At 30.5% G+C, this 15,144-nt stretch overlaps 2 protein-coding genes across 4 annotated transcripts; one reads left to right on the forward strand and one right to left on the reverse strand.

The window, feature by feature from the left end:
• Nucleotides 1-598: 598 nt before the first annotated feature.
• On the reverse strand, nt 599-5,656 carry LOC113846510. 3 transcript variants are annotated; one of them, XM_027474889.1, is made up of 6 exons: nt 5,150-5,413; nt 3,537-3,646; nt 3,081-3,452; nt 2,116-2,501; nt 1,868-2,049; nt 659-1,186 (listed from the first exon to the last, which is right to left on the reverse strand). In XM_027474889.1, exons 1-6 carry the CDS (start codon nt 5,370-5,372, stop codon nt 1,092-1,094), a joined length of 1,368 nt encoding a protein of 455 aa, XP_027330690.1. In that variant the 5' UTR covers nt 5,373-5,413; the 3' UTR covers nt 659-1,091. The 3 variants fall into 3 exon arrangements, with proteins under 3 accessions (XP_027330681.1, XP_027330690.1, XP_027330700.1); XM_027474880.1 differs by having other exon boundaries at nt 599-1,186; nt 1,868-2,501; nt 5,150-5,656; XM_027474899.1 differs by having other exon boundaries at nt 659-1,065; nt 1,868-2,501.
• A 6,031-nt stretch (nt 5,657-11,687) lies between these two features.
• LOC113868470 (probable plastid-lipid-associated protein 4, chloroplastic) lies at nt 11,688-14,632 on the forward strand. Its single transcript, XM_027504080.1, has 6 exons — nt 11,688-12,039; nt 12,146-12,259; nt 12,698-12,796; nt 13,456-13,530; nt 13,982-14,049; nt 14,298-14,632. The coding sequence occupies exons 1-6, from the start codon at nt 11,746-11,748 to the stop codon at nt 14,368-14,370; spliced, it is 723 nt and encodes a 240-aa protein (XP_027359881.1). The 5' UTR covers nt 11,688-11,745; the 3' UTR covers nt 14,371-14,632.
• The last annotated feature ends 512 nt before the right edge of the window (nt 14,633-15,144 follow it).

Raw genomic sequence — 15,144 nt, forward strand, 5'->3', positions numbered from 1 at the left:
TTCAAGGAAACAGAAAAGAGAAGTACAACTACTATGACATGAAAGTATAGCTAATTTATCTAATCTCTGGCCTACATAGAATAGCGACTATCTACAAATAATCCATCTAAAAACGGCACAATATCCCGTTCTCAAAATGATCCAAACAATCATTTCCAGTAGAGTTCAAACAATCCATTCAGTACTATTTTCTCTTGTTCCCGTGACTATCCATCAAAATGCATCAGAAGCTATGTATTCCTGCCACATTAGATAGTACATTGCAATTTTTTTCAATTTTAGTAGCTACAGCCAACTACTGTAGGTGCAAATACCATGGAATTAGTCACGGCCATAATTAGAACAAAATCGATTATTTTCTTTAAATAGTTTATTATTCTACAAAACAGATGCTAATAAATAAATAATTAATTAAGTAAAACATTAATATTTTCATTCTTTTCACTTTTCTTTATATCTAGACAAGAGGAATAAATTTAAACCATTTTCTCTCAATCAAAACTATAAATAAGTTTCTCTCTTTCATGGTATTTGCACCTACAGTAGTTGGCCGTAGCTACACTAGTGTCATACTTTGCTTGTCTTCTTGATGTTTCTCCAAGGATAAATTTAAATTTTTTAATTTCTTTCAAGAGTAAGGAGAAGGAAGGGAAGGGGTAAACATAGAGCTATACAAATGTTAATTTATCCCTTTACTAAATATTACTGTAGTTTTACAGATTCAGATGCTCAAAGAACCCATATTTCTTGGCATATCATACACTTAATCGAATACAAGGGACGGTTCTTCTGACATCTGAAAGCCAAATTTTCTCTGGATCTTGTTTGTTAGTTGACCCCTTTGGGATCAATTTCATGCTTGATAGAATATGTAGTACTAGATGAGATGAGAGGCCTGCCAACTTTCTCTGGCTTTGACCCATAATCCACCGAAGCTTTACATGGTGGTTGCATGCTTGAAGTAAAATTAAGACAATAAAATTTGACGGAAGCTTCTTCCTTCTTTTGTTTGAACAAAACTTTCAAAGCATCATTAGGCTGTAGTCCTTGCATGTCTTGACGATCCTTCATTAGACAACATCTCCACATCATCAAAATGTTGTATCATAGAGAAAAGCGAAAGAAATTAATAGCATACAAAATCCCATTAGCAAGATTTCCCAACGGGAATCACCACCCGCCAAAGCTGCACAGAATAAAGACAAAAGGAAGAATAAAAAACAAGTTTCAAGATCACACAGCAAGTTTCAGGTGATCAGAATTTGATCAACGTATTATGTTTATAAAAGAATCTGAATCATCAGATACAGCAACTGATGCTTTTAAGGTAAATAACAACTACTACTGCCTTAAACTACTTTAAAAGTAATTGACATACATGAAAGATGCCACAACTTTGCAACAACTGTCCTTCACAGATATACTACATTGTATACTCAATACTTCCCGATTTCGTATATAAATATTCTTATCAGATTCTCATTTTCCATACTCATTTTCAGATGAGGAGGCTAATCCGGATCTTAATCTTCTACTATTAAACCATAAAGTGTATCAGAATCATAAGAACTCAAGCGTTGGTTTAAGGACCTTTTCGATCTCAAGCAAAATAATTCTAACAAACAAAAAACCCTCTGTTTCCATATTAAACATTGTGCAAATAAAAAAACAAGTATATAAAAATACTATAAGTAACCATTCTACAGAAAAGATTAACAGCTACAAAAATAGAACAGAGATTTTTTAAGAGGATGCTTAAATAATATGTTGTCAGCATTACGTAAATCTTATCAGTTATTATCAGTTCAGTTCCATCTATAGCCAGGCATGAGAAACAGGAGAGTTCTAATTGGCCAGATAAACTTACATAAAGAAGATGGAGCAAGCAAATGAGACACCAATTTTTTAGAACTCCCTTGACCCTGGCGAAGCTTGGATCCATGTGACACCTCAGGCTCACCTACACGTGACACATCTGAAACCTCCTCAGTTGTCTGGCTGGCAGAATTAGAGGAAGGGGCAGCAGCAGGTGAATAATCTGGGGGAAATGATGGTCTAGAATATGATTTTGGCGAAGGAATTGGATGATGTACAGAGCCACTGTATGGACAGGGATCAGGAGGAATAGACGGTGAAGGTGAAAATACTTCACAGTCAATACAAGGAGGTTGCTTAGCAGTTGCTGGTGCTATTGGAGCATGATATGGCGAAACTGACGGCTCAGAGTGATCAATTAACTGTGGGGATGGAGCAGGAGAAGGTGAAGGTGAGGAAGCATGTAGTGTATCCTTCAGATAAGAAGATAACCTGATTTCTTTGACTCTGCCAAATACTGAGTTATCCAGACCAAGATTTTTTCCAGCAGAACCTGTTATTGTTTGAGCTAATTGTTTTAATCTTTGGGGCAAGAGGCTCCCAAAGCCTGGCATGACTGAAGCCTGCACTACTACTGGAGGAGCTATCGTTGAACCATTTGTATTTGTTATTTGCACATACACATTCTGCACAAAAAGTCACAGGGTGTTAGATAGTCCAATGCAAACAGTTTTAGCAGAAGCTTGCTATAGCAATCTGTGAATGGACTCAAATCCAACTTCTAACATTTTCCTGCTTGTAGGATAAGGTAGATTCAACGGGTTGACTTATGCATGTCATCAGTGGAATTTTGAATCCTCAAGGTATTAAACAAGGCAAACTATTTCAGTAAATTGTGCACAAGAAAAAAAAAAAAAAGAAGCTTAATTGTACTTTCAGTGCCTCTATTATGACCAATGTGTAATTATGGTCCTCAAATAATTTTGTAGGATGTGAGACTAGGGTTTTGAAAATGAGGAGAATTTTGGATTTTCTAATTTTGGGTACAATATGATGTCAAAAGCACACATTCAACAAAATAGAGGGACCTAACTTGCAAATGAGCCCACAATAGTACTAAATAGAAAATTTTGTGGTGATTAAATTCAATATGAGTCAGAGAAATCAGAAACAAATTACAACTTTTAAGGTTTTGAGTGAATTGACACTTATAAAACAAAAATTGTAACCCACAAAATAATAAGTGAATTGGTATATAAGACTACCTCATCAGAGTTTAGATGCAACCCAAACTTCAATTCATCCTTGAAGTCATCGAAGTTACCCAATACTTCAGATATTGAATTGTTAAGAGTAAAATTAAACAGAATCTCAGGTATCTGCCAAACAGATGCAGACTGCACTGGTATTACAGTTATCCCTCCAGGAAACTTCAAGATCTCAATTACAGATGCATTCCCAAATATTGATGTTGTCAAAGTCAGGTTGGATTGTTGGAGGAACAGTTCAATTAATGATGACCTCAGCACACTCAAGGACACTGGATTTATTGATGCATTCATTGGATCAGAGAGAACACCAAACACCACATCAGTACAGTTAGGTGTAATACTTTGATGCATGGATAGGATAGCCACCTGTTAAGAGCAAATAGCTTATAAGCCACTTTCCATGCCAAAACAGAATCTTAGGGAAAAAAATAATATAAGTATGGGAGAAACCTTTGTATTTGGCAGAGCTATTTCGCCATATATATCATACTCTAATGTTTCAATGTATGGAATAAGCTGTGAAACTGGTTTTTCCAGTCTGAAGGATGTCTGAACAGTAGCTGAAAATATTTTCAAGGAATATGCATGAATTCAGTAATGTTGCTTAGCTTAGATAAGAATTTTAATGGAGACCCAGTCTACAATGCAGACTATTAACAACAGAAAAATAATAGAAAAAGACAGTGATGCACAAATTTTTGAGTGACAGCTGAACAGACCACACATATTGCACAGAATAAATAATATGAACAACAAAAGGACTCATGTTGGAGGCAGTCACATGATGCTGAGCCATCAACGCATTGGTCTTGGACTTTAGTGAATTAAATTTTCCTTCCATGTTCAAATTCATGGAACCCTATTTCAGGGTTCCAACTAACTAGATATCCAAATACCTAAAGATAATCCTTGGTGACGAAGCATTGTTAGGCTATTTATGGCAGTGAGCAGCTGACTACAACATTTTCAAGTTCAATAAATATAATTATCTATTGAAATAATTCACATTAGTAACTACTTAAAAGGTTTTTTCATATAAAAAGAATTTGAAAAGATTAAAAAAAAAGAGTATCACAAATTACCCATATGATTGCCTGAAGGAAAGAAGAACAAAACAAACTGCTCATATTACAATATTCTCTTCCTGCGTAAGGGCCATCATGCTGATGAGTCTGCCATTAAGTTAACCACTTACTGATAATTTAAAACTTTATTAAAATAATAAATCTCCAATTCTAAACAACATTAATGCATACTTCCATATATGCTAGTTCTACATGCATACTTTTAAGTTTTTACACACAAGAACCCACAGCAATCAGCATTTTTACTTTTTAGGTCTTGAGCCAATAAAAGTGATAAATATACAAACTTTCACCACAATTCATTGGTTATGCATATCAAGTTAGCATACTACGGAAGTCAAATCCATGACAATAGCGACACACATAATCTACAAGACAAAACCGGATATTGATATCAGATGCTATCAAATCATTGCACCTCTGAAAATCAATGCTTTAATTGGACTGAACATTAGTAATAGTTTGATAGTTATTCACGCGGCTCCTCTTACTCTTACCATGAATCATCAAATAATTTTTGTTGACATAACTTTAGCCCAAAATCTATCCCCTCCCCAAAAATTAATTGAATCCCTACATTTGTATTTCCAAAACATTAGACAAAATTGATCACGAACATCAGACTCAGACTAACCACTGCACACCTACCTGCCAGAGGCAGTAGAAATATAATCCCTCAATTGAAAAATATATATACAGCAATTCATTCAAAACATCACAGAATCTAATATTGAGAAATATCAAAACAATCAAAAACCGATTTCTTCACAACCCAAATTCGGCATAAGTATCACACCCCAGACGACTGATATCAAACAAAACATAAAAAAGATTAAATTTTTAACCAGGCAATAACTAAAACAAGAAAATTAAAATACCAGCATGTAAAATTTTTAAAATTCCCCAGATGCCAGGCAAACCCAAACCACCGACAAGAAAATTGTTGAAATAAAGTACTAGTGTGTATGAGAGACTAACCACTTTGCTTAATTACATCTTTTGCATCAAAGCTATATGTGATGGTGTATCTGGGAAGAACCCAAAAGAGTGCCGAAAGCAAAGCTGACAAACTGAGGATGAGAAGAAAGAGACACTTGAAACTGAATGCTCGCAGGAGCACCGAACAACGCAGACGCTCAACCTCACCCCCACCACTCTGTCCTTCTTCTTGCACATGTTGCTGTTGCTCATTTTTCCCCATTTCCTAAGCATCTGGAATCACCAACACTCCCTCTTTTCTCTCTCTCTCACTAACACAACACAATTTCTAAATATTTCAACAAAAATAAGAGGAAGAGGCTTAAGCTGCCATGGGATTGGTGGCCGTGCCTCTCTCTCTCTCTCTCTCCAGAAGAACCCACTTTAATCTGTACACTCTTTCTTAACTGTAATCTATACTTGTAAATGTTAACCCTCTCTCTTTAATTTTTCTTTTATAATTTTTTTTATTAGGGTTAACTTTTAGGCTACCGAACGTTGAGGAGAAGCAAAGGTGAAAAAGAAAGGAAAGGAGTATAAGAGCATAAAGCCAAGGGAATATGTTATGAGCATTTTATTATCATTATCGTCCTGGATAAATTTTAAAAGAAAAAATAATTAATTAAATAATGGTTTTCGTTAAATGAGTTTAAAATTCATTACGTAAATATTCATAAAAAGCAAATTGCGTTATTAAATGAATAAATTTGAAAGAACGCCAACTGGCACACGGTTACTCTTTGTTAAAAAAAAAGTGGTATGGAAATTTTACTAAAATGATTAACACTATTTGCTTGTGATTTGCAATTTTGAATTCACATGTAGTGCAAATAAATATACAATAACGTATTAGTTTTGATGAATTGAACATAAAATAGAATTTGAGTTTGCTTTCTTTTTCTTTGTGGTTAGAGTTATTGAATTAATAATCATATTTTGAGTGCATAATGTATCTTTTTACGCGGGATGCTTTTGTGAAGAAGAAGCTAAGGAATTGACTAATGAAGAGGAAGCACGTGGGCCATTGAGAAGTGGGGAATTATTTATTTTCCTTTGCAAACCAATGAGAGTAATGATATGTGCTGGTTGTAATTGTCAGAGGCAAAGATCGCACAGCAAACAGCTTGTGTTATTTGGATTGGCCAGCGCTTTCCACTTGGAAATATTATCATGCTTATTCATTGCTGGTTAAAAGTTCATTTCTAGTCAAGCCAAGCCATCTACTATCTTGCACTATTACTATTTTTAAACATTATATCAATACTGCTTCATCTACATCTATTCAATTGTTTTACTTTACTCTTTAACCGCATACCCGCCTCTATAGTTATATTCATGTATATTTAATTTCATTGGGGATTATTTTTTAATATTATTAATTGTTTATATTTAATATGACATTAATTTATGCATATCGATAAATTATTATATACTTTTGAATTAAAGATATTTTAAAAATATTTTACATAATTAAATTTGACTCGAATAATTAATTTTGAAATAAAATTGTCTATAAAAGACAATTAATGATGCATATGTATTTTCGACTCACATCAATATAATTTAATTCATTTCTATATTTTAAAAAGTATTTCTTAAAATATTAAAAATAAAAACATTTAATTAAAAATTAGATGAACATACAAAAATATAAATGTGTATTGTGATAAAGTGGATTAAGTTTATAAAATTTATATAATTTAAAAATTAATTAATATTTCAATCCACTATTTTGTTTTAATGAATAATATGCTAACTAACTATAAGTAAATATATGTTGTCTGATTAAATGTTTGTAAAAATCAAAATCATCTAAAAATTGTTATGCATTCTTATTAATATAATAATATTTGATATTTATATTGATAAAGTTCATATTTTGTGTATAGATATTAAATGTATTGATATATAAAAATTGATGTGAAGTGCTTATTATTTGTGTGCGTAGATAAATAGAGAGAGAACCAAACTCCTAATCATTGTATTTCATGTAAGATTTAATATTATGAATGGATTTCTTCTATTTTCTTAGCAAGTAGCCATATTTGCTGTTATTTTATTAATTTTTCATCGGACTAATAGACTTCTTATATATATTAAAACGTAAAAAAGTTAATTTACCAATAAAAACAATTTATTTAATTATTTAATAATTTCATTTCAAAAGCATTAACAATAATTTTGTATAAAGGTTATTAAAATATTTTCAGAAATTTAATTTAAAAGAAAAGGTGTAATTTTCTTTGTTATTGTGAGATTTTATTTATCCACCTCTTGAAGAGGTCCAAGTATAGCATATGTAGTGCATTAATTAGTGCTGTCTTTGGAGATCTAACACAGCTCGTTGCATTTAGTCTTACCTTTGTTTTTTTTTATAAATCCACGATATAACTCATAAACTCATTTAACTTAAAGTAATAATAAAAACTTCTGTCCACTAAATTAGAGATAAGAACAAAGCCAACGAGCTCTCGTGATAACATGGAATCTTGTAATTAAGAAGCAGAAAGATAACCAAAAAAGTGTAGCATAACTCACATTCCATTAGGATATGGTTGGTACCCTTTTTCTCTCAAACTAAAGTAACGACAACTGCATTGAGAAATAGAAAAATGTTACTGATGCAAATTCATCTTTTTTGTCCAATAATAAACTTTTTCTTGCCAACGGTGTAAAATAATCTAATTTTAGATGAACAACAAAGTCATTTATTTTATTTTATATTTACAAAGAAACACATCAACAAATCTAGTTTTTTTGTCATTTTATTTTTATTTTATTACATATTTTTAATATATATATATATATATATATATATATATATATATAACTCATTAGATCTAAGTTAAATAAAAATTTTAAATTAAGTGTAATAATTTTTAAACTTATATTCACATGAAAGCATCTTTATACATTGAAAAATTAAACAAAAATTTAAAAAGATTCTTAAAACTAAACTGTTTCTAATTATTTCATTTTTATTTTTAAACCAAAAATTTACATAATAACTTTAAATAAAACATGCAAAAATTGAGTTTTATTTTGAATTTGATTGGTTGCATCCACTTTTTTAAGTCAGTCTAGTATAAGGAGTTTAATGTGTAATTATATATTATATCTCATATACGACTGAGCACGTGTTTCAGTATAGTTAGTACAAAATTATTTTACATTAATCGGTGGTTTTATGTAAATTGATTTGAAGAATATATATATTAGCGAATACAATTTTCTTCATTTTATTAATTGGAAAAGAAATCATCAAAGGAAAAAGGATTTTGATAGCCTTACTTGATTGAAAATATATAGCAAGCTTTATTATTGTTTATTATGATAAAATTTGCGAAAATTTACATGTTTATCGCTAACTAGTTGAATTATGTTAAATAATTTTAAAAATATAAAATATTATAGTAATATAATTGTAGAATTAAAAATGTATACTTTTATTTATGTATTTATTTACTGTTAATCTTTTAATTAAATATTTATAATTATTATTTTTATTTTTTATTAAAGATAATCTTATTTAAGTTGAGTAAGATCACAACAAGTGAGAAAATTTCCTTATTTAACATTTTACATTCGCTGGGACTAAAGAATTGAAAGAATATTTATAATTTTTAAAATTAATTAATATGATTATAATTACAAAAAACAAATCAAGAAATAAAGTTAATCAAACTAAAGAATTGAAAGGATAAATAGAAAAATAAAAAAAATTTATCTGATTGTATCAAATTTTTATTTCATTTTTTTAAAAACCGGAATCCAATATTTATGTAGATTTTAAGATATTTTATACCCAAATAGTTAAAAGATTATCCGCATTTAATTACTTTAAGTAAACTTTATCATTATACTTTTTCGTCACACCCTATCTAAGAGTCTCGTAATAACACCATGTCATCTACACATGGATTTTGCCATTTGCTGCTGAAGTTTTTTTTTGTTGGTCAAGTGAGTTGCTTGGTGTTTATATGGGTTAGGTTATCTTTTAAGCTACGAGGGAAAACAAAAGGAAAGAATATGTGCATGCCTTTTAAATATAAAGAGGAAGAAAATAAAAAAAACTGATCCAATACTAAATTTAAATGAAATTGTTTCTTTTTTGTGAAATTGTTGAATTTAAATAAAGGGTAGTGTTTTATATTTCTTCATAAATGAAAGATGAACCATTTTCTGCGAAACCTCATTTTTGAAAAGGAAATTAGTTAGACAAAGAAAGTTTAAAAATTGATTTTAAGATGAAATAGAGACAACAACCGTATCAAATATTAGGTACAGAACATCGGATATACCAATTGGCCAGTTGTATTGAATAAACCATAAATAATATAATATTTATTTTGATAAGAACTGGAGACAATAGAGGGAACTGGTCGATAAAAAAGAAAGAAAAAAAGAAACACAAAGATAGAGAGATTTATGATGAAATCCGAAGAAAATCTCCTTAGAAAAATGTTTTTCAAAATCATAAATCATACAAACCCTCGATTTAAATATTATTGCATTTTGATCAATTTTAAAACTATGCACATTATGGAATCAAAAGAAGACTACGTCATACAACATAATTTACTAAGAACTAAGATACGTTATTGTTCTTACTTCATGTATTATACTCAAATATTTTTTAAATTAAAATAAAATACATGTCGTAAATTAAAATAAAACGTAGAACTATTAAAACACTACATAATTAGTTCAAATGAAAGAAAAACAGAATATATGAATAAAATTAATTTTAAAAAATGAATTAAAAATAAAAACATTATTGAGTTTTTTTCTATAATGGAAAGTATATTAAGAAGTTAATCACTCTAAAAAAAATAATTTTTTAACGCATTAGGATAAATCGATTGCGAATTGCTGTTGTCTTCTTGTTGTTATTATTAGGAAATTGGCATTATGATGATTATTTATATGGCTATTAATGTACAAGGATAATAAAAAGTAGGGAAAAACAGTAAAGGGTGTTAGAAACGTGTGGCTTTTGTGAAGGGGGTGCACAAGAAACCGGAGTTTGGTGCAACACCGTGAGAAAACAAAATTTAAGAAGCACCCAACAACCAAGAATTTGATAGTACGTAGCAACTTTCATGGTGGTTGGATTGTTGACATATGCTTGTCCTCTCCTAACAAGGTAGCAACTCGGGCTGATAATGGACATACATTTGTAATTACCTGTTTCCTTCACATTTATGTTTGTTAAATGAACCATTGTTTTGTGCAAAACATTTTTCTTCTCTCTCTCTCTCTCTATTCTTTTTAGTAGTCACGGTTTCCTTATGAAGGTGTTCATATTCGTATACATTAATCATGTGGAATCGGTATATGATAATATTGGTCAATTTAAAAAATCAACACGGTAAAACAAAAACAAATTAGACAAATCGATGTGCTGTTTAAGTTAATAAGGATTTCGCAGGTGTAAATGCATATAGATATGGGATTGAATTTGATTTGAGTGCGTAGATTGGTATATAATGATTTGTTATGATAAAATATGAAAAGTAAAACTTCTTGTAAATAAAGAATAAAACTATTATTAGCAAAAAAACAAAAAAAGAAGAAGAATAAAGCTATTTAACGCAATAACGTTTAATTTAAATTTACATTATCGATATAAATTTTTTAATATTGTTAGCTAATTAATAATTACTGAAGACATAATTTTTGAAGTAATTATTTTTAAAAAATAATTATTAATGATATCACAATCTATAATTAGACGATACTGTAAAGTATATATTATCTATATATTTTAATTACATTCTAATTTTTATAAGAAATAGCTCTTAATGTGCACTTGTGCAGGCTCGTGTTATTTTTATGTATTTATATTTTTTTAATTAAATTTAAACTCTCTCAGGTTAAGCATTTGTTAAAATAAAATAAAGTGTAATATTAAATGTGAAATTTTATGAAAGTAAATTGTATAATATTAAAATGGGTAATTTATATTCTTACTAAAATGTTGAGCATAAATATATTAGAAACAAATAGTAAATTTTAAAGTATAAAATTAAACATTACTTTAAATAATATCTAATAAAAGCATTATAATCTAATAAAATAAATTTATTTATTAAGCATCTCTGTCTTAATCAAACAAATTTATAAATTGATTAAATAATGGAAAAGATAATAAAAATAACAAACTTAACAATTTCTAAGTCCATGAAAAACCTTTTAAACTAATCTATGGCAATTGGCAAGTTACGTGACACATTGTTTTGCAAAAGAATAGAGGGAACACAAATACTGGAAGGACAGAAACGTGGGCCGGATCACTAGGCCCATCAAATGGATTGGCCCATCAGTTTCGGTATAAATTATTTGGGCCACTACAGTTCCACACGCATGAATTACCGTTAAAAGAATGTCATAAACTTTAATTAACTGAACTCAATTATTTATTTTTCATGAACGTTCTGTGGTGAAATATTTTTTTAGGTACAATGAAGATTTTACAAGTCGAGGTCATTTTCCTAGTGGTTCTCAGTAACACATAAAAGTCGTTAATATAGTTACATTGTGTTCCGACGACCAATTATAATGGTTAGCAGTGCATTTGCATTACCCATCTCTCGATGGCTCTCTCCACTCCCACTGCTACCACTTTGCCATTCAAATGTATAATTGATTCTCACCCTTCAAATCTAAACCCTTTTTTCTTATCCACACGACCAAAATTCAACAACACCCACAACATATTACACGTAGCTGATTCTGGGAAGTGGAGGAACATGGTTTCATTTTTCCCAGGTTTTCTCACTAGAGGCAAAGATGTAATTGAGAGCCTCAAGGTGGAACTTTATGAAACAATTGCACCTCTTGACCGAGGCGCCGAGGCTACTCCTGAGGATCAACAACGTGTGGACCAGGTTAAAGTGAAGAAGCAAACAATAACATGTTTCATAAGTTAAGTGACTTTGTTTCGCTCTCTTTTTTGGTTTCCTTATTTTGTGATTTTAACTGGGTCTTATCTAGATTGCTCGTAAGCTTGAAGCTTTGAATCCTATTAAGGAGCCTCTCAAGTCTGATTTGCTCAATGGGAAATGGGAGCTTTTATATACAACATCTCAATCAATTCTGCAAACACAGGTTTGTCTATGATGTTACTTTTGGGGTTTACAAATTTAGATTCCTTTTACACGTTCTTTGATATCCAAATAAAGGTTTCATGACTTTTATACGTGGTCTAGATTCTGATAGCACTGATGATAAAGGCAATTTTGTTTTAAGTATAATCAACACCCTCATCAAAATATGGTAATTAGCTGCGTTTCCGAAATTGAACCTACACTCTAGCTTAGTTTTTTCGGACTTGAAATTGTGAATTAGGAGATCACTCATTGTTGTTGTCCATAGGTTTGAATTTTTAATTCCCTATCAACGTACCTGAGGACAATTTTGTTGGTTGGGATTCTTCCTTTTTTTTTTCCTTCTCTTATTGCGATGTGATTGATATTGTAGTATCGTTCCCAAGTTTATTCATTCACCTTATTCAGTGAGAATTAATTATTGTATTAACTATCCCAGAGACCAAAATTCTTGCGACCAAATGGAAAGATCTATCAGGCAATTAATGTGGATACCTTGAGAGCTCAAAATATAGAAACTTGGCCGTTCTACAACCAGGTACTATGTACACAGTTCTCAGTTTTAATTTTAAATATCTGTTTACGTGGTTTGAAACATAGACAAGGCTATTCTCTTCTAGACTTCAGCTATTATTCTTGTAACCAGGTTCATGAAGTATATCTACTGTTCACAGTAGTTGAAGAGAAACTTAATATCGAAAAAGACTTTTAATTAACATTCCGAAAGCAAGCTCAGTTCAGGGCTTTCTTGTGTACATTTTGTAAATCTATGTGGTTAAAATAGGAATCAAAACTGGCCTATATGTGAGCAGTTCACATTTCACAGTACCTTAGAAGAATTCAAGAAACCTTGGTGGATTTCATGGTGCCTTTTCATTTTGGGCTTAGATTTAAGAGGAGAGATTTCAAATCTCAATAAAATGTTTTAACTTTTAAATACTGTTTTGGTCCGTTCAGTTCAAAGCTTAAGCTTTTTATTTCAACTCATTCAACTATGAAGGTGTATCATATATGTCGCATGGCTTGTAATAAGATGTCTTAGGGATCATATACTAATTCTTTGATAAACAAATCCAATTAACTGTATAAGTTGTAGAAGCTAAACAAGTGATTCCCACTTACCAGTAATTTTGTTTTTTTTTAATTTCATTAAATTCACAATGCTCTGACCCGTAAAAATTGCCACTATTACTGCAGGCCACTGCCAATTTAGTGCCTCTTAACTCAAGAAGGGTAGCTGTCAAGTTCGACTTCTTCAAGATTGCTAATCTGGTAGGTGATAAACTGCTCACAATTACATTTCATATTTGGTCTATTTGTCATACTAAGAATAAAAAATTGTTTAAAACTCAGAACTACTTTTTTAATCATGAACTTAAAACTGAAGAGTATCAGAGTTGAGCATAGATGTAACCTCTAATTATTTATTATACCTGAAAATATATAATGATGAGAGTGTTTATTCCAGTTCCCGACCAGTTATTCGGTAGCTTAGACTAATAGTAATCATTCAGGCAGAAAACTTAATCCAGTTATTCTACAATCTAATCAGATTTAAAAGATCATAGACTCATATAGAAGAATATTCTGACTGAAGACTTGTACAGTAGTGAGATACTCTTCGAACATTCATACCACCATGATGTATCTTTATTTATTTATTGTTCATCTTGTTTTTTTCTTTAGCAATTCACCAACTTTAAATGAGACTATTATGCTACAGATACCTATTAAATCACCTGGGAGTGGTCGTGGCCAGTTGGAAGTTTCTTATTTGGATGAAGATTTGCGGTAAGTCACTGACTTTATAGATTATATTGTCCCCGTCTCACGTGCTTATACCTAATTTTTTTCTGGAGTTCAACATTAATTGTATTTTTAAATTAATCGGATACGGATATGGTTAAATACTTGGTTTGTCAATCATAAGTACACATACAAAATCAAACTAATAAATTACAGTAACTCATACAAGACAAGAATTCGAATTCCATTCTGACTTTAAGTCTGAATTTCTTCCTTGTGCCTGAACCTAACAGAATATCAAGAGGCAATAGAGGTAACTTGTTCATCTTGAAAATGGTGGATACATCTTATAGAGTTCCTCTTTGATGTGGGTTCTCCAAGAATCGTTAGTAGTGGCTTCAATTATACTTTTGGCAAGAATTAATGCTACTACTCAGCCAAATTTCCAGTCAAGAAGTGGTCCAAGTCTGTCTGCCTAGAAACTCTCTCCGTTTATGTTGGATATTGTATAAATTTTTCAGTTACAATTTAAAAACATTCACGTAAATTAATCAATACAACTTATGTAACTTGCATATTTTAGAATATAAAAAGCGCTATATCAAGTATACATTAAATTTAATTTGAGGTAAAGACTATATTTGATAACATTTAAATATGTATTTTCTTTGAATACTGTGCTTTCGTTTATTTGTTTTCAAATATAATCCGTCGCATGTATTTTTCCCCTATCAAGTTCAAATTCGATACCGCTCGTAAAACACTTCAATTAATTAAATCCATGTAAAAATTGCCAAGAAGGATTGTAATAATATCTTGCCGATGGATAACAGTTTATTAACGAAATAGAGCAGAGGTATTGCATCTTCATAATATAATACGCATTGATTTCCTTAATGATTTCAAAATATTGCATGTAAAGTTCACTTCTGCTACACTAATCAATGTGAAGAAAAATAACAAGTTTGACAACAAAAAAAAGTATTCAGTTGAAACCATATCTAATATATGGCATTTTTTTTCTGTAAACATTATAGTTGATTTAAATTTTGCTGAAAATAATTTACTAACGATTTCTATAACCTTTCAATTAAATTTGTATTGTTCTCAGTTCATTTGTTTTGGACAAGTATTTCACGT

Source organism: Abrus precatorius, unplaced genomic scaffold (assembly GCF_003935025.1).
Source record: "Abrus precatorius isolate BTA unplaced genomic scaffold, Abrus_2018 Scaffold10, whole genome shotgun sequence".
NCBI lineage: Eukaryota > Viridiplantae > Streptophyta > Magnoliopsida > Fabales > Fabaceae > Abrus > Abrus precatorius.

Bases quoted from the DNA above. Each gene is read 5' to 3' on its own strand.
- LOC113846510 (XM_027474880.1), bottom strand. From the start codon at position 5,372: ATGGGGAAAAATGAGCAACAGCAACATGTGCAAGAAGAAGGACAGAGT. The intron at 2,502-3,080 runs GTAGTCTTATAT...CTTTTTGTGCAG, and splicing joins TGCATCTAAACTCTGATGAG to AATGTGTATGTGCAAATAAC. The intron at 1,187-1,867 runs GTAAGTTTATCT...TATTCTGTGCAG, and splicing joins GCTTGCTCCATCTTCTTTAT to CTTTGGCGGGTGGTGATTCC.
- LOC113868470 (XM_027504080.1), top strand. From the start codon at position 11,746: ATGGCTCTCTCCACTCCCACTGCTACCACTTTGCCATTCAAATGTATA. The intron at 12,040-12,145 runs GTTAAAGTGAAG...GGTCTTATCTAG, and splicing joins ATCAACAACGTGTGGACCAG to ATTGCTCGTAAGCTTGAAGC. The intron at 12,260-12,697 runs GTTTGTCTATGA...TAACTATCCCAG, and splicing joins AATCAATTCTGCAAACACAG to AGACCAAAATTCTTGCGACC.